At 44.7% G+C, this 27,500-nt stretch overlaps 1 protein-coding gene across 3 annotated transcripts in view; it reads left to right on the top strand.

Moving 5' to 3' along the window:
* The window catches only part of LOC123498251 (uncharacterized protein TP_0369-like), a 151,372-nt gene that overhangs the window by 114,527 nt on the left and 9,345 nt on the right, over positions 1-27,500 (top strand). For all 3 annotated transcript variants that reach the window (XM_045245439.1, XM_045245440.1, XM_045245441.1), the window contains exons 4-5: positions 941-1,541; positions 10,834-10,885. In XM_045245439.1, coding sequence (XP_045101374.1) covers positions 941-1,541; positions 10,834-10,885 — 653 coding nt within the window. The remainder of the gene's footprint in view (positions 1-940; positions 1,542-10,833; positions 10,886-27,500) is intronic.

Here is a 27,500-nt window from a genome sequence, read left to right as displayed (position 1 = left end):
ACACACACACACACACACACACACACACACACACACACACACACACACACACACACAAACACGAGCGTGCGCACGCAATCACACGCTCACATGTCACAGATAAGACCACCTCTTGTTACGAGAGAGAGAGAGAGAGAGAGAGAGAGAGAGAGAGAGAGAGAGAGAGAAAGAGAGAGAGTGAGAGAGAGATCATCCGTATCCTTAATTTTAAACTTTCCAGTACGCAAGTAGAAGCTAACAACATGAAATAAATTCTCTCTCTCTCTCTCTCTCTCTCTCTCTCTCTCTCTCTCTCTCTCTCTCTCTCTCTCTCTCTCTCTCTCTCTCTGGCGGTTTGTTCAAAACATAAAAAAAACTCGGTTCTTTCTGTGAGTATTTTATTGGCTCGAGCTATTCCGAGTTTTTTTTTTCTTTTCTCTCTGAAGGGCAAAGCAATGACATGTTTCCACACTTTCTTCTTTTTCTTTTTCTTCTTCTTTTAACTATAGTACTGTGTCTCTTATTGGACTTCAGCCACTGCAGTACATAAGAGACGTAAAAATGCCAGTGTTGGTTTGAATGTTCTTCCTTCCAGTCACTCGCTTGTGGTGTGATTCTTGATTGCGTTACTCTGTGTGTGTGTGTGTGTGTGTGTGTGTGTGTGTGTGTGTGTGTGTGTGTGTGTGTGTGTGTGTGTGTGTGTGTGTGTGTGTGTGTATCTGTGTGTGTGTCTCTCTCTCTCTCTCTCTCTCTCTCTCTCTCTCTCTCTCTCTCTCTCTCTCTCTCTCTCTCTCTCTCTCTCTCTCTCTCTCTCTCTCTCTCTCTCTCTCTCTCTCTCTCTCTCTCTCTATGAAATTTCTAATCTAGCCAACACTCCCTTCACTCCCACCGTTTACCTACATGAGCCAAAGGTATTAAAAAACATCGAAAACTCACGTAATCTTTCCTTTCCCTCCCTCAGTCGTCATCTGGAGGAGCAGCCAACGTCGGAGGAGCAACAACAGTCCTGCTACGCCTCGCCAGTACACCTCCACCAGCACCACCAGTACCTCCATACACGCCAGCACTCACAACCACAGTCACCACACCCACTACCACAATCACCACACCCTCCACCTCCGCAGTCTCCTCACCCACCACCCCCGCCGCATTCACCACACCTCCACCTGTCGCAGAAACACCACCAGCAGCACCAGCAACTGCAGCAGCACTTTCAGGAGTCGAAGAAGTCACAGAAGCAGCAGGAGGCGGCAGAGAGGCAGCACCAGCAGGAGCAGGAGGAGGTCAGCAGGCGGCAGGAGGAGGCGAAGGAGGAGGATAATGATAACGTAGAGCTGAAGGTGGATGGGGATGACGAGGAAGTTGCGGATGTGGGTGAGTGGATGTACGCTAAGAGGGTGAGCGCCGTGAGTTCTGAGGTGGATTACAGGTTGCCCATCACCAGCATCTACCTGAAGCACTGCACCAATACCTTCGCCGCCGCCTACAACAACCACTTCAACACCCACTACATTAACAACAACAACAACTACTACAACAACTACAACTACTACCAGTGGAAGGTGAGTACTGCACAGTGAGAGAGAGAGAGAGAGAGAGAGAGAGAGAGAGAGAGAGAGAGAGAGAGAGAGAGAGATTCATCCACGAACGCCTACTCGTCTTGCTCAGAGCTCTTAGTGACCGCTATGTGTGTGTAATTCACCTCAGTCGTCTGCCCCATTACGGAGCGAGCTCAGAGCCCATAGACCGATCTTCGGGTAGGACTGAAACCACATCAACGCACAGTTCCAGTGTGTGTGTGTGTGTGTGTGTGTGTGTGTGTGTGTGTGTGTGTGTGTGTGTATGTTTGTGTTTGTGTTTGTGTGTGTGTGTGTGTGTGTGTGTGTGTGTGTGTGTGTGTGTGTGTGTGTGTGTGAGTGTGTGTGAGTGTGTGTGTTACCTAGGTTGCATTATCAGATTAGGACTAGCTGGCAGAAGCCTTCTCCTTCACGCTCCTGTACCTGACCACTAAAAGTACACTTCACAGGAGAACCAAGGACAAACACTAACGAGAATTTCAAGTATTTGTATCATATTACTTATTCTTGTTATAAATGTTGTTTCCAATTTCCCCATAGTATATATTGTTATTATTTGAAGTAGCTTGGGTCGCTGTCCGCTTTGTACGTCTTCTAGATATCGTAAAGAGAATATGTGGATCCGTCATGGATATATAGAGTCTGGGTACTGATCTGTCGATGTCGAGTATATGATAAAAGAAGATATGGGTGATAAAGACGGACAATTCCAGTGGGTCTCTGTCATGCCTGCCGCGTCAAAGATATATATAGCGTCTGTGTATTGATTTTATCTATGTCGATAATATGACAAGAAAATGCATGAGAGATAGATGGCTAGATGAAGAGAGATAAGTGTTGCTTGGGATTCCTGGAGTAGACAGGAAGTCGATAGAGTGTGCGCGGTAAACATACGATATTTGTCAGTCTCTTTCCCTCCTCGAACTACTTAAAAAAAAGCCGTCTCTGAATCTAAATAGACCCTAAACTAACCAGGATGCATGATAAACTCGTGATCTTTGGAACTCTACCTATCTATATATGTATTTCCAGCTTCTTTCCTACTACTTGAATGATTGTTTTGAAAGAAAAGTAACAATGTACCTCTGAATCTTGAAATGTCCTACTACTAATTAAATATCCTATAATCATCTTTTTAATTAATTATATAATTAGAGGGAAATTTTTCTATCCTTTTTTTTTTTTACCCTTGGCCAGATTCCTTCATACGTTAGAAAAGAAAGAAATATAAAACGTTGAAGTCTAGAAGGTCCTGCATTGGGCTTAAACATGATAGTAATAATGGTGATAATGTTTGAAGTATCGGCAAAGGTGCGGGTCCCTGTCATCTCAAGCGTGCAAAGGTTATGGAGGGAGTCGTTAAGATGAGCGCCTTCCGCCTCCCCTTCCTCTCTGGTCGATGTAATTGGCGCTACCTCAGAGCATAGCGGTGGTGACGGCAGGGACGGGGCGACAGCTGGAAAATTGTGCGTCCATTCCTCCTCCTCCTTCAATTTTCTTTTTTCTCCATCATCCTTTTCTTCTTCTTCTTCTTCTTCTTCTTCTTCTTCTTCTTCTTCTTCTTCTTCTTCTTCTTCTTCTTCTTCTTCTTTTACCTCCTCCTCCTCCTCCTCTCCTCCTGCTCCTCCTCCTCTTCACCTATCCTTGATTCCATCCTGGAGAAAAGAAACGGAAGGAAGAACGAAAAGAAAAGGAAAAATTAAGGTTCTGGGAATTATTTTTAGGTGTTTTCATTAATTTGTCTTCCTTGCCTTGAGAAAACTCGTGTTATTTTTGTCTTGTTCTCTCTCTCTCTCTCTCTCTCTCTCTCTCTCTCTCTCTCTCTCTCTCTCTCTCTCTCTCTCTCTCTCTCTCTCTCTCTCTCTCTCTCTCTCTCTCTCTCTCTCTCTCTCTCTCTCTCTCTCTCTCTCTCCACCACTACCACCGCTAAACACATATATACCACCTCCACACCGGTTCGTCTTCGCTTCATCCTTCTCCAAGAGCTTGTTCAAAGACACACCAGCTATGGATTTATTGAATGGCCTTGTACATTGAACATGTACATTCCGATAATCCTGGAATTACTGCGAATCGTCCTCACGGGGTGTCTGCTCTTCATACATACGCACACGCAACCACACATGCTCATCTTACTCACTTATTCACTCTTGCAAGACACGCGGACTCGAAGAACGGGAACAATTTCTAAGTTTATTAAGTAAAGGCTTGAGTAAGTGAATGTGTCTGCCTGTATGTGTGTGTGTGTGTGTGTGTGTGTGTGTGTGTGTGTGTGTGTGTGTGTGTGTGAGGCGTGAGGATATTAAGTGAGTGCGTGCAGAGGAAAAGGCCGTTAGCTGCTGGTAAAGGAAGATAAGTGTAAAAGGTCGAGTGAGTCCAGAAGAGTGTGGGCGTGGGAGGGTGAGGGTGTGAAGAGGAGGAGATGTTTGAGAGAGTGTGTGGAGAGGAGAGGAGACCTTTGGGTGCGTGTGAAGAGGAGGATTAGTGTTTGGTTTGAGTGCAGAGAGGAGGACATTTAAGAGTTGAGGGAGTGTAGAAGAAGATGGGAGGTTTGGGTGGTAGTTTTGGAACGTTGGGATGATTGCGTATGGAAGTGGAAAGGCGTGGCTGAGTGCATGAAGAGAAGTGTGTGTGTGTGTGTGTGTGTGTGTGTGTGTGTGTGTGTGTGTGTGTGTGTGTGTGTGTGTGTGTGTGTGTGTGTGTGTGTGTGTGTGTGTGTGTGTGTGTGTGTGTGTGTGTGTGTGTGTGTGTGTGTTTATGTTGGGGATGGAAGGATGTGAATTGCGGGCAGAGTGAACAGGCGTGGTGTGAGTACGTGCAGACGTGGGGAGAAAGAGGTCAGAAATAAAATAAAACAGCCAAATTCTTTGAGTACACTGGGTTTTTTTTTTTTTTTATCGTTCTCCCTCCCACCACACATTTTTTTTTCTTCCTGGACACTCAAAATACAAAGTTTAGCCAACTAACGTGTGAATGAAACGGAAAGAAGGAAATAGACTAAGTAAATAAATAAACCAATTGAGGCAGGTCAGGGGTGCGCTACCTGCAGACTGGCGTAAGGTGGGCGGGACGGGTGGGCGGGAAGGGGTGGCACAGCGCTCCCGCCGCCCTAGAAGCCCCTGCCCCCTTGCGTCCTCATGGCGGCGTCTGGCTCCAAACAGCTGCGATGCCTCCCAGGGTGTGCTCTTGTATTTCGTAATACTGCGTGAGATGGATGTAGCACTCCCCCTAACCTCTATTCCCTTCCATCTACTTCCCTTCTCCCTCCTATCCGCCTGCCAGTCATTTTCCCTTCTTTCTCCCATCCACCAGTGTCAGTGTCTGCCTGGGAGGTGCGACAGTGCCTTCCTGCCTCCGGAGTTCAATATATATTAATCAAGAGAAATACTGAGGACAAACAGCCAGTCTTTCCAAGTAACAATGATGCACAAGATGAAAGGCTTTGAGTTAATCAAGGAAGACTGCTCCTCACATCGTGAAGTGCTAATAGCGTTCGATCTTGCTCCGTTTGATGTGTAAGAATGTCTTTGATCTAATTATTTTCCGGTTGTATTATTTCATTATTACTGTTAGTACTTTTTTACATTAAGGGAAAACCAAATTAAATGCGGTGTACTAGGAAGACCTGCTCCTCCCTGTCCTCCTCCTCCGCTTCCTCCTCCGAGTTGGTTGCTAAGATGTTTTCCAAAATTTAGGTTGCCTATTTTCAATAAATTAATTTTACATATATGGACTAATAACCCTTGTAACACTTTTACGTTGATGATAAGGGTAATATGTACACTAGTAGAAAAAAATATTGCAAGAAGTATGGGAAAGAGTAATTTTGTAATGGGGAAAAACAGGCCAGTGGCAACTGCGCTCTGGCGCTACCAGGGACTTGAGCTTACCATTGGCGGCTCAGTGTGGCTGTGGCCGGCGGAGAGTAGGGTTGTGTTCGCGCTGATTAGTGTTTGTCATTACTTATGAAGAATAGTTAGTGGATTTTAAAGTGAAATTAGTAAGTAAGTGAGGATGACTGATCACAAGACTTGGAAAGCCAGATAAAAGCTTTTGCTGGATGTCTTGGCGGAACAATAAAGGGTATGGAGGACCATCATAATGACATGTAATCGAGTATATAGATATTTCAACGATTTTTCCTGAGTGCAACGAATGGCTCACAAACGAAAACCCTGCAGCGCTGCGAAGGTGAGCTGCTCGACACGCCGCTGCCTCGTGCAGGTGTTTGCGTGTGGCTGTGTCTGTGTGCGAGTGTGTGTGTGTGTGTGTGTGTGTGTGTGTGTGTGTGTGTGTGTGTGTGTGTGTGTGTGTGTGTGTGTGTGTGTGTGCGTGTGTGTGTGCGTGTGTGAGGCTTGGGGAAGCTGGTGTAGTTTGCCGCGGATCTACCATATGCCCCCTTTAGATCAATATTGATGTACCTCCCGCCTGTAATTACCCCCTTCAAGCCACCCATAAAAAGTGGAAAAATTAATAGTTCACGACAGACATGCCAGCGTACTCTAATGGAATAGGGTGGCGAGGGGAAACTTTTGATTTAGGTTTAGATTCTCCTTGCTTGGTGTTTCCTGCGTGTGTGTAGAATCGACTCCTGTATACTGTTTCTTTTTTTTTCTTCTTTTCTTTTCTTTCTTCTAGGCATGCACGTTGTTTGTGACGTAAGATGCAACACGTTTGGAAGGTGTTGTCTGGCCTAATCTCCTGTTTACATCCTTATCCTTTCATTCCTCTCCCTGGTATGCTTGAATGTAACAGAAGCTATAGGATGGTGGTTCTGTTTATAGAAGAGCCACCTGCAGGTTAAAAAGAATACGGTAATAGTAGTAGTCCTGTCTCACCATTGTCCATCTCACTACACCTGACACAACTATACCGTGCTGCCGGCCTTGTAACACCTGCCATCCCACACACACACACACACATCGTATCATCATCACAGCCAGCCGTACACAGCGACACCTGCCCTTTGTTAATCTGCGTGTTTCCCTCCACGCTCCCTTAGTTTTAGTGAATAATCTTAGTCATACTGTATCTATCTATGTTCCTAGTGTCTGTGGGTGTGTGGTGAAGATGAGGTGGAAAGTGACGCGGTGTTTAGGTCTTGTGAGTGATTTATGTGCCTCCACGCCGCCACCTTGCTTCTTTCCCTTACCTTGTTTGTACCTCCCCTCTACCTGTCTGCCGCCCTGTTTTCTCCCGGTACACACGCCGCGCCACGCTTGGAGGTTAAGGGACGGCGGCGGCGGTGGTGGTGGTGGTGATCGGAGAGGGGAACTTTAAGAAGTGGCCCTGCGTTTCCATAAGTTGGGTAACATTGGACCCAGCTGTCCCCACGGCGGTGGCGGGGGTGTAACCTGCCCCGCCCGCCCACCTCCCCGCCCGCTTGCCCGCCAGCCCGTATGACGGTAGCCCGCCCGTCGAGCTTCACTAGCCCATCCTTACCAAGTATGGTGGGCGTAACTCTCCACGCCCTCTTCTTTCAAGACAACGAATGACAAAAACATGAATGCCCATTCATACATGTAAGGAGTGTTTACGCAAATCAGATACGCTTTGGAAAACTTTTGTTTATACGCAGTGATTACTGGACGTAAACATTAATAAATGTTTTGCTTTCTTCTGGGCTCAGTAATGTTACGAGGAAACACATCGTCGTTTCTTCCAAACATACGTTTTATCTCTTTTGTTTTCTCTCTTCATTCACCTGTGTGCCTCGCTACCTTACCATATCTGGATCTCTGTTATAAACTGCCTCCACCTTCCTCTTCCCTCTTTCCTGGTCACCTTAACCTCCCCACACACTGTCTTGGAGGCTGCCGGCGGGACTATGTGAGTTGCGTGTTGCTAATGACACGGTTAAAGTTGTGCTTTGATCAGGCATTACCTTGCGTGAGGATAATTGCCTGCGGCGGCGGGCGTGGTGGTGGTGGCAGCCGTGGTGCAGGTGTGTTAGGGAGAAGCATCCTGCCGCCTCACCGCCTCGCCGCGACCCTCCCTCCCGTATCCAGCAAGGAAGGATGTCGGTCGCCTTGGCTGTCTTCCAAGAGGACCCACTCCGGAATACCAGCGCTCCCCCTCTCCACTCTTGTTTATGCGTGTCATTGGTGGGTGTAAGCCGTCCTGAACCAGTGCACCTCGCCATGAAAAATAAAGGCAATGGCCGAACTGAAGGAGGAGAATCACAGGACTTGGGTTCATATTCCCTCAAGATCTGAGGTGATGTTTTGTTGCCTGGTGGGCCTGGTGACTCTAGGGAATTGAAACCTGTGTGTGTGTGTGTGTGTGTGTGTGTGTTACTACTTTATCCTTCTTTTTTATTCTTCAGTGCCAATCACCATTATATGACGTTGTATTAATGTAAGGAAGGGACGAGAAGGAAGAGAGACTGGTGATACAGATGGGAACAGGCGTGAAGCGTAAGAGGGACAGGATAAACAGGTGGCTTGGAGAGGAGAGGAAGTGCAGTGACAGGTGTGGCTCTCTCTTTTCTCCTTCCTCTTCTCCTCCTCCCTCTATCCTCTAGTCCCCACATACACCAGCTGCCTCCTCCTCCCCACCTAGCGAGAGGGATAGGAAAGGCTTGCCAAGATGGTTGTGCCAGAGGAAGAGGGAGGGCGAAAAATTCAAGACGCCAAGAGTGAGGTATTGAGGCAGGTGAACATTTCGACACAGAGAGAGAGAGAGAGAGAGAGAGAGAGAGAGAGAGAGAGAGAGAGAGAGAGAGAGAGACCTCTAACAATGACTGACTTAAGAACACTGGCATTTTTTATATTTCTTCTTGTGATATCTTTGGGAAAAAACAAAAACAAACACAAGTCAGCCTATCGAATCTCTTTCTCAAGCAAGTTTCAACACATGACGAGGAAGCTTTCTATAATATTCCCTTCCACCACCTACCTCTTCTTACTTTTTGTAGACCTAAAGAACACGTCCCCACGTCACTGGTTGTTTGTCTCACTCAGCACAAGAGTTGTTTGTACTATAACCTCCCGGTACAAGTGATGGAGAATGTCAGATGTGCAGCCAGGGTCATAAGTTAGTTAGCTTACCAGACTCATTTATAATGTGTTTGTTGTTTTCTATTGATCTGATATTCTCTGTTTCTTTTCCTTCTTTTCTTTTTGTTTTTTCTTCTCTATGTATCACAGAGAATTATACTCAGTTGCCACTCCCAAGAGCAAATTAGGAGTAGAAAAAACAATATGAAAAACAGCTAATTATCACGCTTTTTGAGATCGCCAGCGGGTAAGAGATTAGTAAGTAGTAGTACACGACTGTTTTGATGATTTTCGTTTACGTTAAGGGAAGGATTCCTGTTGTGGCTGTTTTGAAGCGTATCTTGTGGTGAGCTAACATGGTGGTTATTTAATCTTCTGTTTGAGTAACTCAAGACGAATTTATGAAGCAAAATACCAGAATACTCTAACTACTCGATAACTTATTTAGCTGTCAGTGGTTTAGTCATAGTCATGAATTTTGTGACCTGTCATTCTGACTTCTACTGTGTTGTTTCTCCTCATTTTTTATTCCTGTGATGTGCTGACGAAACTACACAACTGATGTATTGTGAGCATATCAGAGAGCAAGATTCAGAGAAAGCATTAAACTCAATAGAAGTAAGTGTGGCAGGTTACATGACTTCCAACCATGACTACACCTTTCCAAATCACAGTCCAGACTCGCGCCAGGCCATTCCATTAAGCTTCAAGGGAAACCATAGCAGTCACGGGGTAGCAACGGGTAGTAGAGCCGAGCAGAATCAAGGCTTATGACTCCCGTGGCGTGTCAGCTCCCAAGATGAGTGGCCACCGCGAGACCAGCTTATGACGCCACCTCGCCCGGGATCAGACACTAGAATCTCGACCCGATGTTACTGTTGTGCAGGGCGGGTCGTCACTGCAGAGGGCTCAGGGGTCTGCTTGGGTGCCGCCTCTGCTTTGCTGGTTCAGTTTTCATGTTTCCGCGGCACACAAGGTCAGAGACGAGAGGTCTTTGCCCCAAATTCTGGTTCCTGAGTGGCCTTGAGATGTAGGAGTGAGCAGTGATGGATACGAACAAACTTTTTTTTCTATTTATTCTCTCTCTCTCTCTCTCTCTCTCTCTCTCTCTCTCTCTCTCTCTCTCTCTCTCTCTCTCTCTCTCTCTCTCCTTTCGCATGATCCCTGAGGTTTACGGATGTGTGAGGAGCTTACGATACGAACTCTCTCTCTCTCTCTCTCTCTCTCTCTCTCTCTCTCTCTCTCTCTCTCTCTCTCTCTCTCTCTCTCTCTCTCTCTCTCTTTCTTTTCAAGCCAAAACGAAGTACCCTATTTTTTCTCCTTTCTTCTTCACCACGAGTTCTTATCTTCCCTGCCGAGGTGGTGCTGGTGGCGGTGGTGGCGGTGCGGGTACAATAACTTGCTTCCTCACTCAAGTATAAGCGGAACTCCTCGCTGGCTCTGGTTCTTGCCAGCCAGAAGGTCCCCTCCAGCGCGTGTTGGGGCGTTAAAGAAAAGAAAAATATGTTTACGATCACAGTTAGTAGTTGTATAATTACCCCTGCATGTTTCCTTCGGCCGTAACACCCACGCGATTGGCTAGTTTTGTGTCTGCGTATGGTTGAACTTCAATATGTTTTAAGTTTTTTTAGTTAGGGAATTTTTTTTCTGTAGTAATTTTATTAAAAGTGTTAAAAAAAACCTGTAGAGGTTATTCAGAAAAGCATTGGCGTGTTTATTCCTTGCTGGCTGTAAGTGGAAGAGGACAATATTTTGATCCATATGATGAAAGATCTGAAGAATTGTAGGAACTATTCGGAAATTTACTGGTGTGTTTATTATTTCTATATTGTGGGAGAAAAGGAATGTAAGACCTGAAAAGCAGTATGAGATATTCGGAAATTCATTGATGTATATATATTTCATACAGATTGCGAGTAGAAATGAATGAGCTTGCTTGGTAATTTAGCTCATTTTGTGTCTTTTGGGTTTAATTTTTTAAGAAGATATAAAAATAAGGAAAGTTGCAAGAAGCCGTCGGATTTACCCATGACGGTCCCTGTAGTAAAAAAAACATACCTACGTTATTCCATGTGTTATCCCTATCCATAAATGTCGCTAATCATCCGGTTCATTTTGAGAACAGGAAGGAATAAGAGCCCACCCGACTTACACTTGCCCCTCTGTGTATAGGAACATAATCTGCCTACATCCTCCCATTCTCCCTATCCAGAAATATTTAAAACTTCATATTAACTCGGGTCTTTCTAATGACTAATGGTGTTTGTGTTTTGTTGCAGGACGGCGCGGTGATGGCGGAGAGTGACGGCAGCGAGGATGAACTGAAGACTGGTGAGTGTGTGTGTGTGTGTGTGTGTGTGTGTGTGTGTGTGTATGTGTATTTGTATGAAGCTGACTTTTGGACGTCAACCACTTTTTCGTAATTTTCCTTTATAACATGCTCCATTTCCTACCCACTCTCTCTCTCTCTCTCTCTCTCTCTCTCTCTCTCTCTCTCTCTCTCTCTCTCTCTCTCTCTCTCTCTCTCTCTCTCTCTCTCTCTCTCTCTCTCTCTCTCTCTCTCTCTCTCCTCTCTCCCATCCATCCTCCTCCCTCCCTCCGTCTCAGTCCCTCACCATAAAAAGGATTTTGATATCTGTTACGTCCACCGCCTTGAGCTGTTCTGTTGGCTGGGGTCTTTGCTGCAGCTTCCAGCCTGGCGCCGCTTACTTCGTTCTGTATTGGTATCCCTTCACTTTGATGTCTATGTTTCGGATTGTACGTACTTTTACTTAATTTGTGATGACTTGTACGTTTCAGCTGTCTTAGGATCAATCGAGATCAGGTTAAGATAGGTTAGCTAATGTGCAACGTCAGCCATCTCAGCTAGTTTTTGGACTGGTTAGGTTAGCTTGGTAACTTCACACATTTCTGCTACTTTTAGGTTGTTTTTTTCAAGTAAGATTAGGATAGATTAGCTAGCTGATGACTCCCGCGTTTTTTGTTAATTTTGCGCTGGGATATGTAAGAATAGGTTAGCTGACTTGTAATTCTATCGATTGCAGGTGCTTTTTGGTTAGGTTAGGTTGGGTCAGATTAGAATATAAGATTACTGGTAACCTAAGTCATTCCAGTTATTATATCGTACTTGTGCGTCAGTTCTGTGTAGAATGAAAGGAATGTGAGTATGAAAGTTGCATGAGGAATGTGCAAAGTGCTGAAATTATCTTTTGTTCGAGTATTTCTTATGAAGTGTAATGAAGCAAGAGACTCAGATGCGGTACAATGAGTAAGAATAATGGAGTGATGCCAGCGAGTACAAATGTTGTTTTTTCATTATTGAATATGAGGAGTGTGCAAATGTGCTAGAACTACTCATTATTTCTTGTCAAACGTGAAGGTATGAGGAGAAGAGGACGCTGTTTATTCTGTGCTATTTATGTTAATTAGAGTGAGTTATTTCTTTTATGAAGAATGTACATTGTAGTGAAATTATTCGTTCTTTCTTTCCGATTATTTCATGGTTAAGTATTTTAGAGAGGTAAACCAGGATGCTGTAAGTTAAATGGAGTTGTAGAGTAATGCTGGCGAATATTGGTTCCCTTGGCTCGCTTGGTAATGGGACGTAACATTCGTGGAACATTGTTTGTTATGCACAGGTGCGAAGGATAACATGGTGGTTTAAGTGTATGGTGTGTGTGAGTGTGATGCCTGTCCTGGAGAAACTGACTAGCATGCAGGTCGCGGTGTGGCTTCACCTTAGGTATACGCTCTGTGATGGACCGTAATGTGAGTATGAGTGTTACATGAGGGACGTACAGTGTAGTGAAATAACTCCTCTTACTTTGTGGGTGTTTCCTGCTCGGCGTGGCGGCATGACAAGCTGTAGGGCGCCGCGAGGGGGAGGAAAAGAGGCAGTAAATTAAACCGTTCAAATAAACAAACAAACAAGGAAGTGAGAGTATTTTGGGGAAGGTCAGGGTCAGGACAGAGCAGGCCAGGCCACACTAGACCAGACCAGACTCACCTAGACCACGCTTGGTGGAGACAATTCTGTATTTGAAGAATAGGAAGGCCGCGGGAGAAGGAAGGAAGGAAAGAAGGAAGGAAGGAGGAGAAAGAGGAGGAGGAGGAGGAGGAGGAGGAGGAGGAGGAGGAGGAGGAGGAGAAAGAGGAAGAGAGAAGAGGACGCTGCAGTGCTGAGGCGGTGCTGGGGCGACGCCAGGCAGTGGCGGAAAGATTTCTATATTTATTTTTTTTTTTTTTACTAACTTGCCTACATGTCCCTTGCTGCTCTCCTGCGCTGACTGCCGTGTAACCTAACCTATGTCAATATAGGCATGCTTGGCTTCACTGTAGTGCGGCCTCACTTAGGTAACGTCATGTCTCTTTTTTCACCTTTTTGTTATCAATACCTGCCTAACTGACCACCGTGTAACCCTTCTATTAACAACAGTATATTTCATCGCTTTATACCTTAACTGATTCACTATCACGTCATTCCCTATCACTGTAATAGACATTTACGTCAACACCATTTTTTTTCCGGCAGCGTTACATAACTAATGACCAGCTTAACTCAATCACCATGTAACTCAGGTGCATAAGTTAACTTCCATCAACATCATGTTTATTTGATATTCCTATAAATTCATCCTTGCATCAAAACCAGGCTCGTAAACACCATAGGGAAATTATCTGTCCTTGCCGAAGTTCCCAATAAGACTGTAAGGAACTGGTTGGCTGCATGATGGGGAATATACATGCAGCAAAGTGTGTGTGTGTGTGTGTGTGTGTGTGTGTGTGTGTGTGTGTGTGTGTGTGTGTGTGTGTGTGTATAAACGATGAGAGTAGTGGTAAGAGTCTGGTTTCTGGGACGTATCATGATTCTCTCTCTCATTCCCCACTCTCCTCCCTCTCTCTTTCTATCGTGAAGAAAGACTCAGAAACAGGGAAAGGAAGTAAAAAAATTACTGTTAAAAACTTACTGAAGATCGAAGGACATCTCAGGTTTCCCGAGTTTTGTACAGTACCTGTTGACAGTCTCACCTTGCTTCCGGAAAGAGCGATTTGTTGTGGTGGTAGTGAAGGTGGGTGATGGTGGTATATAGTGACGGTGATGTTAGCAGTGATGGTGGTGATGGTGATGGTAGTAGAAATAGTAGTAGTATTAGTAGTAGTAGTAGTAGTAACTAGTAGCAGCAGTAGTAGTAATGATAGTAGTAGTAGTAGTAGTAGTAGTAGTAGTAGTAGTAGTAACTGCAACTGTAGTGGTAGCAGTAGTATCAGCACCACTACCAACATTGTCATCATTACCGCCACTACCATCACCACCGACAACAGCCACCGTCATCAAATAAACCACAATCGCCATCACTGATTCGTTCAAAATTCCTCGCTGTTGGCCGAAAATGATAAAAGCCCGAGAAATTAAATTAAAAGAAGACGGAGTTAATACCCAGGGCTTAAAGAGCGAAGCAGAGAAAATATGAACCAGTGAACGTAAATATAAATATGAAAAACGTTGAGATATGCCCGAGAGAGAGAGAGAGAGAGAGAGAGAGAGAGAGAGAGAGAGAGAGAGAGAGAGAGACTATAACATAGCCTATAGGGAACGTATAAGGGAAGTGTGGGAGAAGAGAGATGATAGTGGAAGTGTGAACGTGAGGTTAGAGGCCGGGAGCAGGAAAAAAGTGGTGGTGGTGGTAGTGGTGGTGTTTACTTAAAAGGAAAATTATCTAAAGGGGAAAAGCAATTCATTTGTTAAGAGTTCAAAGCTCCCATGATCTATTGCGTTATGTGGCATGTTAGAGAGAGAGAGAGAGAGAGAGAGAGAGAGAGAGAGAGAGACCCCTCAGGCTGGTGTTTATTGCTTTCCAGTTCATGAATATTATCTCTCTCTCTCTCTCTCTCTCTCTCTCTCTCTCTCTCTCTCTCTCTCTCTCATCCTCACCTGCTGCTCTGCCTTCATCCTCACCTATACCTTTCCTTCAGGCTATTTTCAGTGGCTCTGCTCCTCCCTTCCCTCCCACCAACAGCCAGCCTGTGCTCCCTTTCTTTCCCTTTTCTCTTTTTCTCTCCCTTTCTTCCCTCACACGACACCGTCACGCTCACCCTTCACTCCCCCATCCTCTCTACCCCTGCTATTACCTCTCTCCCTTTTCTCTCCCCCAGTACAGGGCGTCATCAGGTTCCTCTCTCCCCTCTTCCACCCCTCTCTCTCCTCCCGCCATCCCCGCATCAGCGTTTGTCTCCCTCCTGCCTTTCCTCTCTCCCTCTACCTCTCCCCTCTCCCCCATTACTGACTCAACGGGTCTTCTCTCTCTCTCTCTCTCTCTCTCTCTCTCTCTCTCTCTCTCTCTCTCTCTCTCTCTCTCTCTCTCTCTCTCACAGACCCCTTCTTCATCTTCCCTCTTCCCCTCAGTTCACAGCCTGCCGCCGTAGTAATACCAGGGTTCTCCTTCTCCTCCTCCTCCTCCCTCCCTCCCTCCCTCCTTCCCTCCTTTTCCTCCACTTCCTCTTTCTCCCCCATTCCGGTTCTGACCTCATAATCGATATAAGGGGCCGCTGTGACCTCCACGTGAGCCTCAGTCCTCCCAGCTGGACCTCCTGCACTCATTTCATACTCCCTTGCTGGTCTTACACACGCTAGCTTACCCACGCGCTGGATAAGCTCCAAGGAAGCTCCGCTAACCTCCTAAAACTATGCTAGATTCTGTGGTATTGGGAAAGAGTTTTTATCTTCCCTTATCTTCCTTGGTACTTTTCCTCGTTGATCTTACACACGCTAGCAGACCCACGCGCGGTACAGCTTGTAAGGAACCTCACCTAACCTCCTCCAACCATGCTAGGCTCAAGTTAGAGGAGGTGAAGACTATCTGTCTTTCCTTTTTTTTCTTAATACTTTCTTTTCACTACGCAGACCCACGCGTCGTGTAGCCTAATAGGGACTGCCACTGTTTCTTTGCGTGGGAACTTAACCATGCTAGTCTCTCTCATCACTTACCTTCTATAGTGCTTTTTCTCTCGGTATTCACACACATGCAGACCCACGGGCAGTGTACTCCCCAAAAAAAGAACTCATTTAACCTTCTGTAACGTAAGAAAACCAGGCTCGAATGTAAAAGATATCCGTTTATCTCCTTCCTTCATCCGTTTTTGTACTTTCATGGTAGTTTCTCTCTTACGCAGAGACACACAGTATATTATAAAAAGGGAATTTATTATTTCTTTAATATACTTAATTCCTGAGAGAGATTGACTTATATATAGATGAAGCTCGTATGTAATGTTAGCAAGGAAGTTGCCTTTACTATGATGTGTTTCTCTCTTTAGAGTAGTGTAGTTTAATCACAAGCAATTTTCTCTCACCTGGTATAAGTTAGGTAACAGACGCGACAAGCAACTTACTGAGATAACTATATGAAAGAGCAAGAAGTGGAGTCACGGAGGCTATTAACGACGACGATGATGATGATGATGATGATGATGATGATGATGATGATGATGGTGATGGTAATAGGAATTACCAAGGACGAAATGGATATCTGAACTGAGAGGGATTATGATTATGACGGCGATGATGGCGATAATGAAAGAAGTTAACCTAGACCTTATGCACGTGTGACCTTTTTGAAAAAATGAGAGAGAGAGAGAGAGAGAGAGAGAGAGAGAGAGAGAGAGGGAGGGAGAGAAGAAACAGCCACCATGATACACAGAGCTGCTGACAACGCCATCACCACCCATCCCAGGTCCCATCCCTCTCATACGAGTCTAAGCTGCAGCCCCTCACGGTCACCTCTTGAAATCGGCGCCGTGACCGACCTGTGTATGGGACCTGTTACGCGGCCACACCAGCCAGACAGAGACAGACAAAGTTACGGGTGTGCGAGAGACGATCTGTAGTGTGTGTGTGCGTGTGTGTGTGTGTGTGTGTGTGTGTGTGTGTGTGTGTGTGTGTGTGTTTTATGTCCTGGCCTATAGCGCCTGTAGGTAACGTGAAGAGTATTGGAAGCTCTCTAAAGGTTTCACCCATTAGTGGCGCAGGCAATTTTCTTTATAGTGGCACCCATATTAGGGCCTATATCACCACCCAAGCGCATCTTTGGTGTAACCACCTAGAACCTGGATATCATGGTGACATGTAGGTAACTTTAAACCATTCGACAAATGGTAAAGTATCAAGGCGATGCATTGTGGGAATCGAACCTACGCGTGGACGTCTGCCTGATCCCACTCTCACCACCTTATCCACTGTGTGTGTGTGTGTGTGTGTGTGTGTGTGTGTGTGTGTGTGTGTGTGTGTGTGTGTGTGTGTGTGTGCGAGTCTGTGTGTGTGTGTGTGCGAGTCTGTGTGTGTGTTGCTCGGTGCGCATCAGCAGTGTATGTCAGCAGATGGAGTCAAAACGTCATCACCAGAGAGAGAGAGAGAGAGAGAGAGAGAGAGAGAGAGAGAGAGAGAGTTTTCCCCCTGGGTCCATTCGTGTACAAATAGTAAATAATGAAAAGAAAATATTAATAGTTTTCCTTTAGTGAGAGAGAGAGAGAGAGAGAGAGAGAGAGAGAGAGAGAGAGAGAGAGAGAGAGAGAGAGAGAGAGAGAGAGAGAGAGAGAGAGAGAGAGAGAGAGAGAGAGAGAGAGAGAGAGAGAGAGAGAGAGAGAAAATGGGAGAGAGAAACGATACTTTTATTGGTAAGGGAGGGAAGGGGGAGGAGGAGAGAATACATGTCTGGTATATGTCTGTGTGTGTCTGTGTTCATGTGTGTGCATATGTGGTGTGAGCACTGAAATACTATAATATACTAGGTGAGAGTTGAGCGCAGAGTAAAGGGGAGGCGACGGTGTGTGGACAGGAGAGACAGGCAGGCAGGCAGGCAGGGCAGGGTGGAGAGATGGAGAGAGGAGAGCACTGGGAATTGTTGGAATAAAAGAAAACTGTTACAATAGAGTGAGAGAGAGAGAGAGAGAGAGAGAGACAGACAGACAGACAGACAGACAGATAGAAATAAAGGCAGACAGACAGACAGGCCGTCAGACATACAAACAGACAGAGAGAGTACCCATAGCCTTCGATCCCACAAGGTATGACTTCCCTCACTCAATTATTTCTTCCCAACCTGTTTCTCGTGACTTTTGTGGGGAGAAAGGACTGCTAGGGAAGAAATAAGGGGAGTTTATTGAAGGAAGAGAGGGAGGAGGGAGTATATTGAAGGGATAGAAGGACGAGGAATTTCGTTAAAAAGGGGAGATGGAGGAAGAGGAGGAGGAGGAGGAGGGAGCTTAGTGTTAAGGGGGAGAAAAAGGAAGGATTATATTGAAAGGGAGAAGAAGATGAGGTTGTACTGAAGATGAAGGAGACCAAAAAGAAGGAAAAGGAGAGGGAAAAGTACGTATAATAGAGAGGACAAGGAGAGTGAGGTGTGTGAGGGAGGATAGGAGGAGGAGGAGGGAGTTTACTGAATAGACGGAGGAGACGAGAGATATGTTAGCTTATTTACCAAAAAGGGGAAAGTGTTGGACTGCTGCTGCTTTGCCTTGCCTCCCTTCTTTGTGTCTCTCAATAAAAGATAGTATTCTGAAACTTTTCTTCGCCTCACACAAGCTACATTCGAGCGGCTATTGACGACATTACACGGGTTTTAAAAGATTATTTTTTTTTTATAGTCCTAGTGACAAATTAACGATATTTCGTCACTGCGAACAATAGGAACAGTCTTAGACGGGCCACCCATAGCCCGTGTGGGTTTTCTACCCACGAAGATAAAGCAAGAACAGTCTTGTGTCCTCCTGTACTTATTGAGTTGAGTATATGCTCTGACTTTTGTATCGAGTGATGACACATACTAACTCTCTCTCTCTCTCTCTCTCTCTCTCTCTCTCTCTCTCTCTCTCTCTCTCTCTCTCTCTCTCTCTCTCTCTCTCTCTCTCTCTCTCTCTCTCTCTCTCTCTCTCTCTCTGTCTGTCTGTCTGTCTTTTGCTTTCACTGTCGCTCTTTCGCTCATGTCGTCCTTAAAAACAGGATAAATAAATGGTGCACCTGATTACGAGTATTTCATCCAGTAACTCATTTATTCTCTAATTAAAGACTTCCTCTGGCACTTCCCCTTTAATGTTTGATGATCCGTGGAAGAAAAAAATGTAAAAGAAAAGGAAGAACTAGGAACGTAAGAGAGAGAGAGAGAGAGAGAGAGAGAGAGAATGTATAGTGGTGCCGCAGAGGAGGGGTGTACAGTGTGTGTGTGTGTGTGTGTGTGTGTGTGTGTGTGTGTGTGTGTGTGTGTGTGTGTGTGTGTGTGTGTGTAGAGGCTGCTGGCAACTCCGGGAGAAATTATGGTCTGAGCGGAAGGAAGGAAGGGAGGGAGGGTGAAGGAAATATGGGAGGGAGAGGGAGAGGTAGTGGGTAGTGGTGATCGTAGAAGGAGAGAAGGTTTGAAGCTAAGAATGTGAGGAGCGTTGAAGGAAGAAGCGTGATCAACTACATGGATTACAGAGACGAGAAAGAAAGGAGATTATCTTATTACTTCATATTTTTAGTCACTCGCTGGATGTGTTGTGGCGGGCACTGAAAATGACTGAAAATGTGAATAGGAGTGTGAACCGCACTCCAACACATCTTATCTCTTCCATCTAACAGGCTGGAAGCGTAAACACCAATTTTGCATCAACAATAGGAAAATCGTAACTTATCATCTCCGTGGGCTTTGAAAACAGTACTCAAATAGTATTGGCAAGAGAACAAAATTTTAAGAATACTGATCTATGTCTCTTCTGAATTAGATTAAAGCATCCTCTAATGTGTTTTTTAAATGTTTTGCTGGATAATGTATTTTGGCAGATAGGAAAAATAAATATATGAGTTCCATTATTACATGAATTGCATTGTTTCCTTTAAGCAAGAAAAGTAATTAATTTTGATGTTAGGACATATAACAAATTATCATAAATAGCCTGATTTCAGTACAGGTAAGCTAAAAGTAGTGATTAAATAGTTAAGATTGAAAGAAGAGGAGAGATAAATTTATGAATATCTCAATCTGTACATGTACAAAATAAAAATAAGAAGGGAAAGTCAAAGAAAATATACTTGAACTTAAATTATAAGAAAAATTACCAATATAAATGAAGGCAGAGTAACAATGAATAAAAGGTATTCAGTTATCTAACAACAATTCGGAAATAAATGATAAAACAATAATCAGAAAAAATACAGGTTTAGTAAAAAAGAAAACAAGAAATGAATAGGTAGTTGCGTGCATCAAATTAACCTTTCCAATTCTGTGATAAAATACAGCAAAATTGAAGCAAAAAAAAGGAAAAAAAAAGATGTGGGTGAAGCTTACATGCCGAATGGGAAACAGCGCCCGAGGGAGCATCTCGTTAAAACGGCTAAATGCTGCGTGCGCGCCTGTGTGTGTGTGTGTGTGTGTGTTGTTAGTCTGGATGATTTAAGAGGGCTGCTTTTGTAAACTTTTTAATATTTACATATAAACTTTTAATCTATTTTAAGATAAATTTCCTTCCATTTTTTCTTCCTTTCTTTCTATTTTTCATCATTCCTTCCGTCCTTCCTTTCTTCCTTCCTTTCCTTCTTCCTTCCTTCCTTCCTTCCTTCCTTCCTTCTATCCTTCCTTCCTTCCTTCCTTCCTTTCTTCCTTCCTTCCACACACACTTACAACCTCTCGCATCTTCACCGAGCTTTTCTCTCCGATTCCATCCCCACCACTATTGCTATTACCGCCACTTCTGACACCTTTATCCACTCCCATCCACTAGAAGTAGATAGATAGATAGATAGATAGATAGATAGATAGAGAGAGAGAGAGAGAGAGAGAGAGAGAGAGAGAGAGAGAGAGAGAGAGAGAGAGGAAAGGATGCTCATATCGTGTCATGAGTAGCGTCGTGATCCTCAGTCAAGGAAGGCTCCTGTGCTGCTGCTTCTTCTTCCTCCTTCTCCTCTTCCCTTTCTTCTTCCTCCTCCTCCTTCTCCTGGTGACCCAAATGTGAATAGCCTCGCACCGGCGTCCTCCAGCACCATTCCCCGCTGAGACTCTTGGTGGCTGTTTGAGACGATGTGTGGTGCACGAGCGAGAGCATGCGTTAATACACTCACTGGCTCACTCACTCACTCACTCACTCACTCATCACGTGTTGTGAAATACTGCAATGATACCTACAACATTTTCTTTTATGTGTTTCCTGGCAGTTATAGTTTTATTGTTTTTTTTTTTCGTTCTTTAGCTTATTGTTTTTTCTTTATATTTTCATTAATTTTTCTGCTTAAAAATGTGGAGTTATGTACTTCGTGAAAGCCTTAATGCCTACTTGGTACAGCACAATATTGACCATCTTCTTCCTTACAATTATAGATGTTATCTCTCTCTCTCTCTCTCTCTCTCTCTCTCTCTCTCTCTCTCTCTCTCTCTCTCTCTCTCTCTCTCTCTCTCTCTCTCTCTCTCTCTCTCTCTTACTGCAGTTTACTAGTTTTTACTCTCACTATTTTTTTTTATTTAATAATGTACTGTATACTCCATAGAAAGGGTTAATGGGCACTTGGTGCGTGACAATAGTATTTGCGTTCTTCGTTGATTTGTTCCCTATATTTGTATTTATTTATTTGTTTATTTACTTATTTATTTATGTATTTTGCAGCGTACACTCTTTTACTCTCACTAATAGTTCACTTAAGTAATGTACTGTAAGTTCCATAATATATATATATATATATATATATATATATATATATATATATATATATATATATATATATATATATATATATATATATATATATATATATATATATATATATATATGATATACCAAAATACATTTTTTTTTTTCATTTTACCCCTCATAGCTTTCTTTCATGCCTTTCCATACATTTATATTGTTTTCTTTTTTCCATCGCCAATGTATTAAGTTTTACTCGCATATATACATCATCTTTTTCAGTAATGAGTTGTATAATTCACGAAACAGGTTATTAGGGACGTGGTCTAGTTGCTAGCACACACACATAAACGCACATAAAATTAAGAACTAGTAGCATCACCCGTCGAATAGTAATAGCAAGGTAGCGACTCCATCGGATGAACTCCACGGTCCAGTTTAGCCGCATTTCACAACACATGGCAGGTGGTAGAGCCCTGAAAGATACCGTGTGCCTGTAATAGCGATGGTGCCGGTTGTTGCCAGAGTGGAGAGCTGTTAGGAGTATTGTTTACTCGTATTTCAGCAATAAATCATACCTATTAAGTTTATACATCTGAAACTGGTATTTATCCATGTTTTGGTAATAACGTTAAGACCAAAAACACACGGTACTTCATTGTTTTGGAGTCATAAAAAATCCTTATCTCAAGTGGAAATTATTTGGTTAGTGAGGTTGGAAATAGTTATAAATAAAATGTGATTATTTTCAGAGATATTTTTTAATCTCTTGTGAAACACGATACGAAAACGCCACCAAATTTTGTGCCACATTGAAAGGAAATTATCTTTATTCATGGCCTGGTACCATTTCCACATTTGGATATTTAGTTGCAGTAACGTGCCAGTGAAAGCCATGTATCGCCAATGTAGCGCGGACAGTTTTACCAATGTCACACTCGTGGTTCTGTTGTAATTTAGTCCACATTTTTATCCAAAGAGAGAGAGAGAGAGAGAGAGAGAGAGAGAGAGAGAGAGAGAGAGAGAGAGAGAGAGAGGATGATTGGGTGGGTCCATGTAGCCAGGTCGGTGTTGAAGCTTTACTCCAGGTTGCCCTCTGTTGAGTGGGGCTGCCGACCCGACACACGTCAGAGAAGTGGGGCTTCTCGCGGCCTTGAGTGGCGGCGGGAACACTGTTTGGCTTGGCGACTTGGCAGGGCGTCGACAGGAAGCCACTCGTAGACTGTATTTAGTTTCGTCTAATGTTATGTTTTCGAAAACTTTGTTGGGAGAAGGTTGTGTTGTGTTGGTGTTGTGTGATCACATAGCAAGTACAAGAAGGACGCGTCAGAGAAGCATTTGTGGAAGTTCAGGGTGGTGCAGCGCGGTAGGCAGTCAGACAATGTGGTAGAAATGGTGTACTAAAGGAAATTTGCTCTCTACAAACTAGGAAACTGTGTGTGCATGAGCTAGTTTGTGTGTGTGTGTGTGTGTGTGTGTGTGTGTGTGTGTGTGTGTGTGTGTGTGGATGAATGGGTTGATAATGTGCATATATGGATGACGCTGCATCGTGAGAGGGTGTGGATGTGTGGTGTGCAGCATGACCGCACCTCAGGACCTGGAATTCTCCCCGGTGACCCTAGAGGCAGGGATGGGGGCCAGGGTCCCCTTTGAAGGACAACCTTCAAAGTTGGGAGTTGTTTGGTTCTATGTGAAGATTTGAATAAAATAATGTAGGTGGGTGTGGATCTGCAGGTGTATGTTGGTGTGATGTGGCTGGAAGAAAAGATTATAGTAGGGGGGTAGGGTGTGGCAGAACGCGTGGGCTGGAGTAGCTCTCAACTATCCAGGAGAACTGCAGATTCGATGTGGACATCTTTCCAGTGATTGGTAAACAGACATGTCTTGCAACTAAGATGGAGGCAATGGCGTGTTCAGAGTTAGGGGGAAGACATCTTAGATGCGTCATGAGAAACTGTAAGTGGTGAGGTGTGGGGCGCCGGGCAGCAGAGTGGTGGGGGCGGGAGCAGCAGCAGCAGCAGCAGCAGCAACAGAAGGTGGGGTGGCCAAGGCTGCGATCTGGTGTGTGCAGCGAAACCTCCAGTCGCACCACCTACGCTCGCAGCCCGGTGCCTCCTCCCTTGCCAGTCGGTGTGACTTACCTTTGTAAGCTCGTCCCCTCGCCTCTTGCAGTGTCCTTATGGGGTGTTTGAGGGAGCAGGGCATGTGGTGGAGTCTTGGCTTGGGAATGGTTAGCCGGACTTCAAAGAAAGTGGACGAAGCTCACGTGAAAACCGGGCCCGGTGGCGAGCACACGTGAGAACCTCGATCAATACCTCCTCCCCGGGCTGTGTGTGGCGCACCCTCTCTCCCCTCCTGCCCGCGCCTTCCTCCTCTACCTCCCTCATCTCTCTCTCTCTCTCTCTCTCTCTCTCTCTCTCTCTCTCTCTCTCTCTCTCTCTCTCTCTCTCTCTCTCTCTCTCTCTCTCTCTCTCTCTCTCTCTCTCTCTCTCTCTCTCTCTCTCTCTCTCTCTCTCTCCTCCGACTCTCTCTCTCTCTCTCTCTCTCTCTCTCTCTCTCTCTCTCTCTCTCTCTCTCTCTCTCTCTCTCTCTCTCTCTCTCTCTCTCTCTCTCTCTCTCTCTCTCTCTCTCTCTCTCTCTCCTCTCTCTCTCTCTCTCTCTCCTCTCTCTCCTCCTCCGTTTCCCTCGCCCTGCCCCTCTTGCCTCCTCCGTTTCCCTCGCCTCGTCTGCTTCCCTGCTCCCTTTTCTTGCCTCTGTTCTTCATCTCTTCCCTCTCTTCCTCTCTCCCCCTCTCCTTTCCTCGACTTTATTCTGCGTTATTACTTTTACTTTTTTTTTCTTGCGTTTTGCTTTTGTATTTGGGTCGCTGCTGGTATCATTTAATATAACCCTAGCAGTTTGCAGTCATGTTATCTTCGCCACTGCAACCACCATCACCACTACCAATAATAACGTCTCCCTCCTCCTCCTCCTTCTGCTCCTCCTCCTCCTCCTCCTCCTCCTCCTCCTCCTCCTCCTCCTCCTCCTCCTCCTCCTCCTCCTCCTCCTCTTCATCATCATCATCATCATCATCATCATCCCCCTCCTCCTTTTCTTCTTCCTCCTCTTCCTCATGCTGCTGCTTCTTAGTGGAGGGCACAGCACAGCGAATAGAGTCGCCTCGTGTGGTGTGACCCAGGCTTCCTCTACCTGCACCAGTTCCCCTTCCCTGCGTCTGTTGTTCTGCACCACCCTTCCTTTCACTGACTCCCCCGTTACATACACTACTCTAATGGGTATTTGCCGAACCACTGGGAACACTTAGTATCACAGAAGAAACAGCCTAATTGTGTCCTGGTGTCGTAGACACAATATTCTTGTTTCTATAGGTATTCAGGCTTTTCACGGCTCTGTGCTCATTCCTTGGTAGTTGTTTTCCCCGTACAATGTAATTACACCACCTAACTGCAGGTACCTGATGATATATTAGGTTATGTGTGATATAAAGCGATCGGTTAGTTCGATTAAGGATCTTTCCATGATATGTATGGTGAGATGACATGCCCTAGCGTTCTCTGCTATTCATGTAAGGAAGATGGTTGTCGTGGTCCCATCCTACCTGCAGCCACACAACACTCCACTTTTATGCCTCCAGTGTGCTAGAGCCTCGCGCCCAGCCTCGCCGCCTGTCTCCGGGCGGCGGAGAGAAGTGCCTCCCTCACCTGGCCAGCCACGCGCTCGCTTCTCTCCACCCCCTCCCTCCATTTCCCTCCATCCTCTCCACCCAGCCACTGTCCCGCCGCCCTCTCTCGCCAACCTCTGCCTCACCGCCCGCGCCAGCCATCCCCGGCCTTGCTTCCCCAGCCAGCCCCCACCTTGCTCCCTCACCCAGCCTTTCCCTGACAACCTTCCCCAGCTACGCCATACCTTGCCACGCTCTCCACCAACCATTCCCCCAACAACTCCAGACACTCCTTACCTCATATCATTCCCCACCCAGCCCTGCCAGCCACGTCTTCCTCCCACACATCTCATATCCTGCGTCCCCGTCTCCCACTATCATCGCCTGTTCTCTTGACTCTCCACAAACAACCTTTAGCCTTCAGTTCTCTATAGATACTAGTTCGTGCCTCGCCTTCTTCCCTTCTCTGATCAACCCTTGCGCCGGTCTCTCCCCATCAGTTCCTTCTTCCTCTTTCTCCTTCTCCTTCTCCGTATTAGTTTCGTCTCCCGGTTATCGTAGCGAACCACAGTTACTCCTGTCTACCACCCCTTCTTTCTTGTTCCCTCTACCACACTGTCTCTTCAATCTCTCCCTCCCTCCCTTCCTCCCTGCCTCCTGTGTCACCACTCCTGCACCTCCGCTACTACGCTTCCACTCACACTCCTTGCCTCCTATGTTACAGGCTTTTCCCCTCGCCCTTTGTGAGTTCTAGTGCTTCTCCCTTTGTAGGCAACTTCTCCTCCCTTTCGTGATTGTCCTTTTTCTTTCATATATCAGGTGGTCGTGTGGTGTTTTCTTGATATATTCTTTCCCCCATTATCCTCTTTTTTTTTTAGGTTTTCCGCCATCCCTTACCTGTCTCTCTCTCTCTCTCTCTCTCTCTCTCTCTCTCTCTCTCTCTCTCTCTCTCTCTCTCTCTCTCTCTCTCTCTCTCTCTCTCTCTCTCTCTCTCTCTCTCTCTCTCTCTCTCTCTCTCTCTCTCTCTCTCTCTATATATATATATATATATATATATATATATATATATATATATATATATATATATATATATATATATATATATATATATATATGTATATGTATGGAGGACATGTTTTACATATACGTAACATCATACACACATATACACTGCCATACTCTCACACCAAATTTCAACGAACGCGACCCAAGAAGAAAACACTTTTTTTTTTTTTTTAGCAATTCACTGAACTTGGAATTTTTTTTTTTTTTTTTTACATGATAAGAGTAAACAGAAAGAAAAGACGAATGAGGAATTTTGCTTTTTCCATGAAGTAAACCTTTGCTTCTTAACAGTTTACGTAGGTCAGAATTTTGTCTTTAAAAACTCAAGATTGAAAGCACATAAACATGATATTTTTATTGGTGGTGATGGTGATGTTGATGGTGCTAGGGCTTTATATGGATAGCGTTCTAATTGATTCTTACGTGAATGTCCATGGGTGTGATTGTGAAAGTGCGTGTGTGATTTCGTGGGAGTGTACGTGCGTTTTTGAGTGGATGTGGGGTGTGGGTGTGGATGGGTGGGTGGATGATTATGGAAGTTTTTTCTCTTCAAACTGCCCTTCTTTTAGTCCTGCCTTTCGAATAGAATGTCTCATAAAAGAATATGAAGGAATAACGAGCAACATTATATCAGTTGATCTTTACGAGGATAAGCTATATTATTTTATCTACTAAAGTGTAATGTACGAGAAAGCGACCACACTAAGAAAAGTTTGCTTAAATTGACAACACTACGTAAGGATAGTTAGACGAAAAAAAAAATGTAATATAGAAAATGAGACAGTGGATGGGAAGGAAAGTCGGGACGTAAATGGAGTGAAAAAGTGATCGGTGGATAAATGAAGAAAATGTGCTTAGAAAAATAAATCGTAATGTAGGGTTAGTTAGACGAAAGAGCACGGTGAGGTAAAAAAAAGAAAGACAGTGACAAGGGAAAGATAGACGGGGGAATGAATGGAGTGCGAGGGTGATCGGTGGTGACCTAGATCGAGCAACATCGACAAAACCAAGGAAACCAGAGTCAACACCCGAACTTATGAAACAATTCTTTTTCCCCTTCCCAGAAGTTGTTTCCGTTGGCATACACTCCCTATGCATGGTTGGTCTTGGCAGATAATTTTTCTTTTCTTATTATTATTACAACGAGGGATGAGAAAGATTGGAAAGTCGAGTTTTTATCTAATCACAGGTGAAATAATAGTGAGGTGTAAGCGTGGTTATTAGTTTTGGAAGATATTGCTTAACTTATTGCAGCAAAGATGAAAAATATTGATATTGATTGACTTTTTCGTAGACATTTTCATGTAAGTGCCCTGAATAGTTATGGAGAATTGCCAGTGTCCGTAGACAAAAGTTGGAAAAATTAAGTCTCTCTCTCTCTCTCTCTCTCTCTCTCTCTCTCTCTCTCTCTCTCTCTCTCTCTCTCTCTCTCTCTCTCTCTCTCTCTCTCTCTCTCTCTCTCTCTCTCTCTCTCTGATTCTAAATAAGGTGAAAGTGAGTAGAGGGCTTTTTTTTTAAGTATAAACAAATAAATGCTGCAAAGATATTTGAATTACTCAGTCATTCCAAATA

The sequence above is a fragment of the Portunus trituberculatus genome, chromosome 47, assembly GCF_017591435.1.
Source record: "Portunus trituberculatus isolate SZX2019 chromosome 47, ASM1759143v1, whole genome shotgun sequence".
NCBI classification, from domain to species: domain Eukaryota; kingdom Metazoa; phylum Arthropoda; class Malacostraca; order Decapoda; family Portunidae; genus Portunus; species Portunus trituberculatus.
The sequence above is the reverse complement of the archived record's forward strand: the minus strand, read 5'-3'. Positions and strand labels throughout refer to the sequence as shown.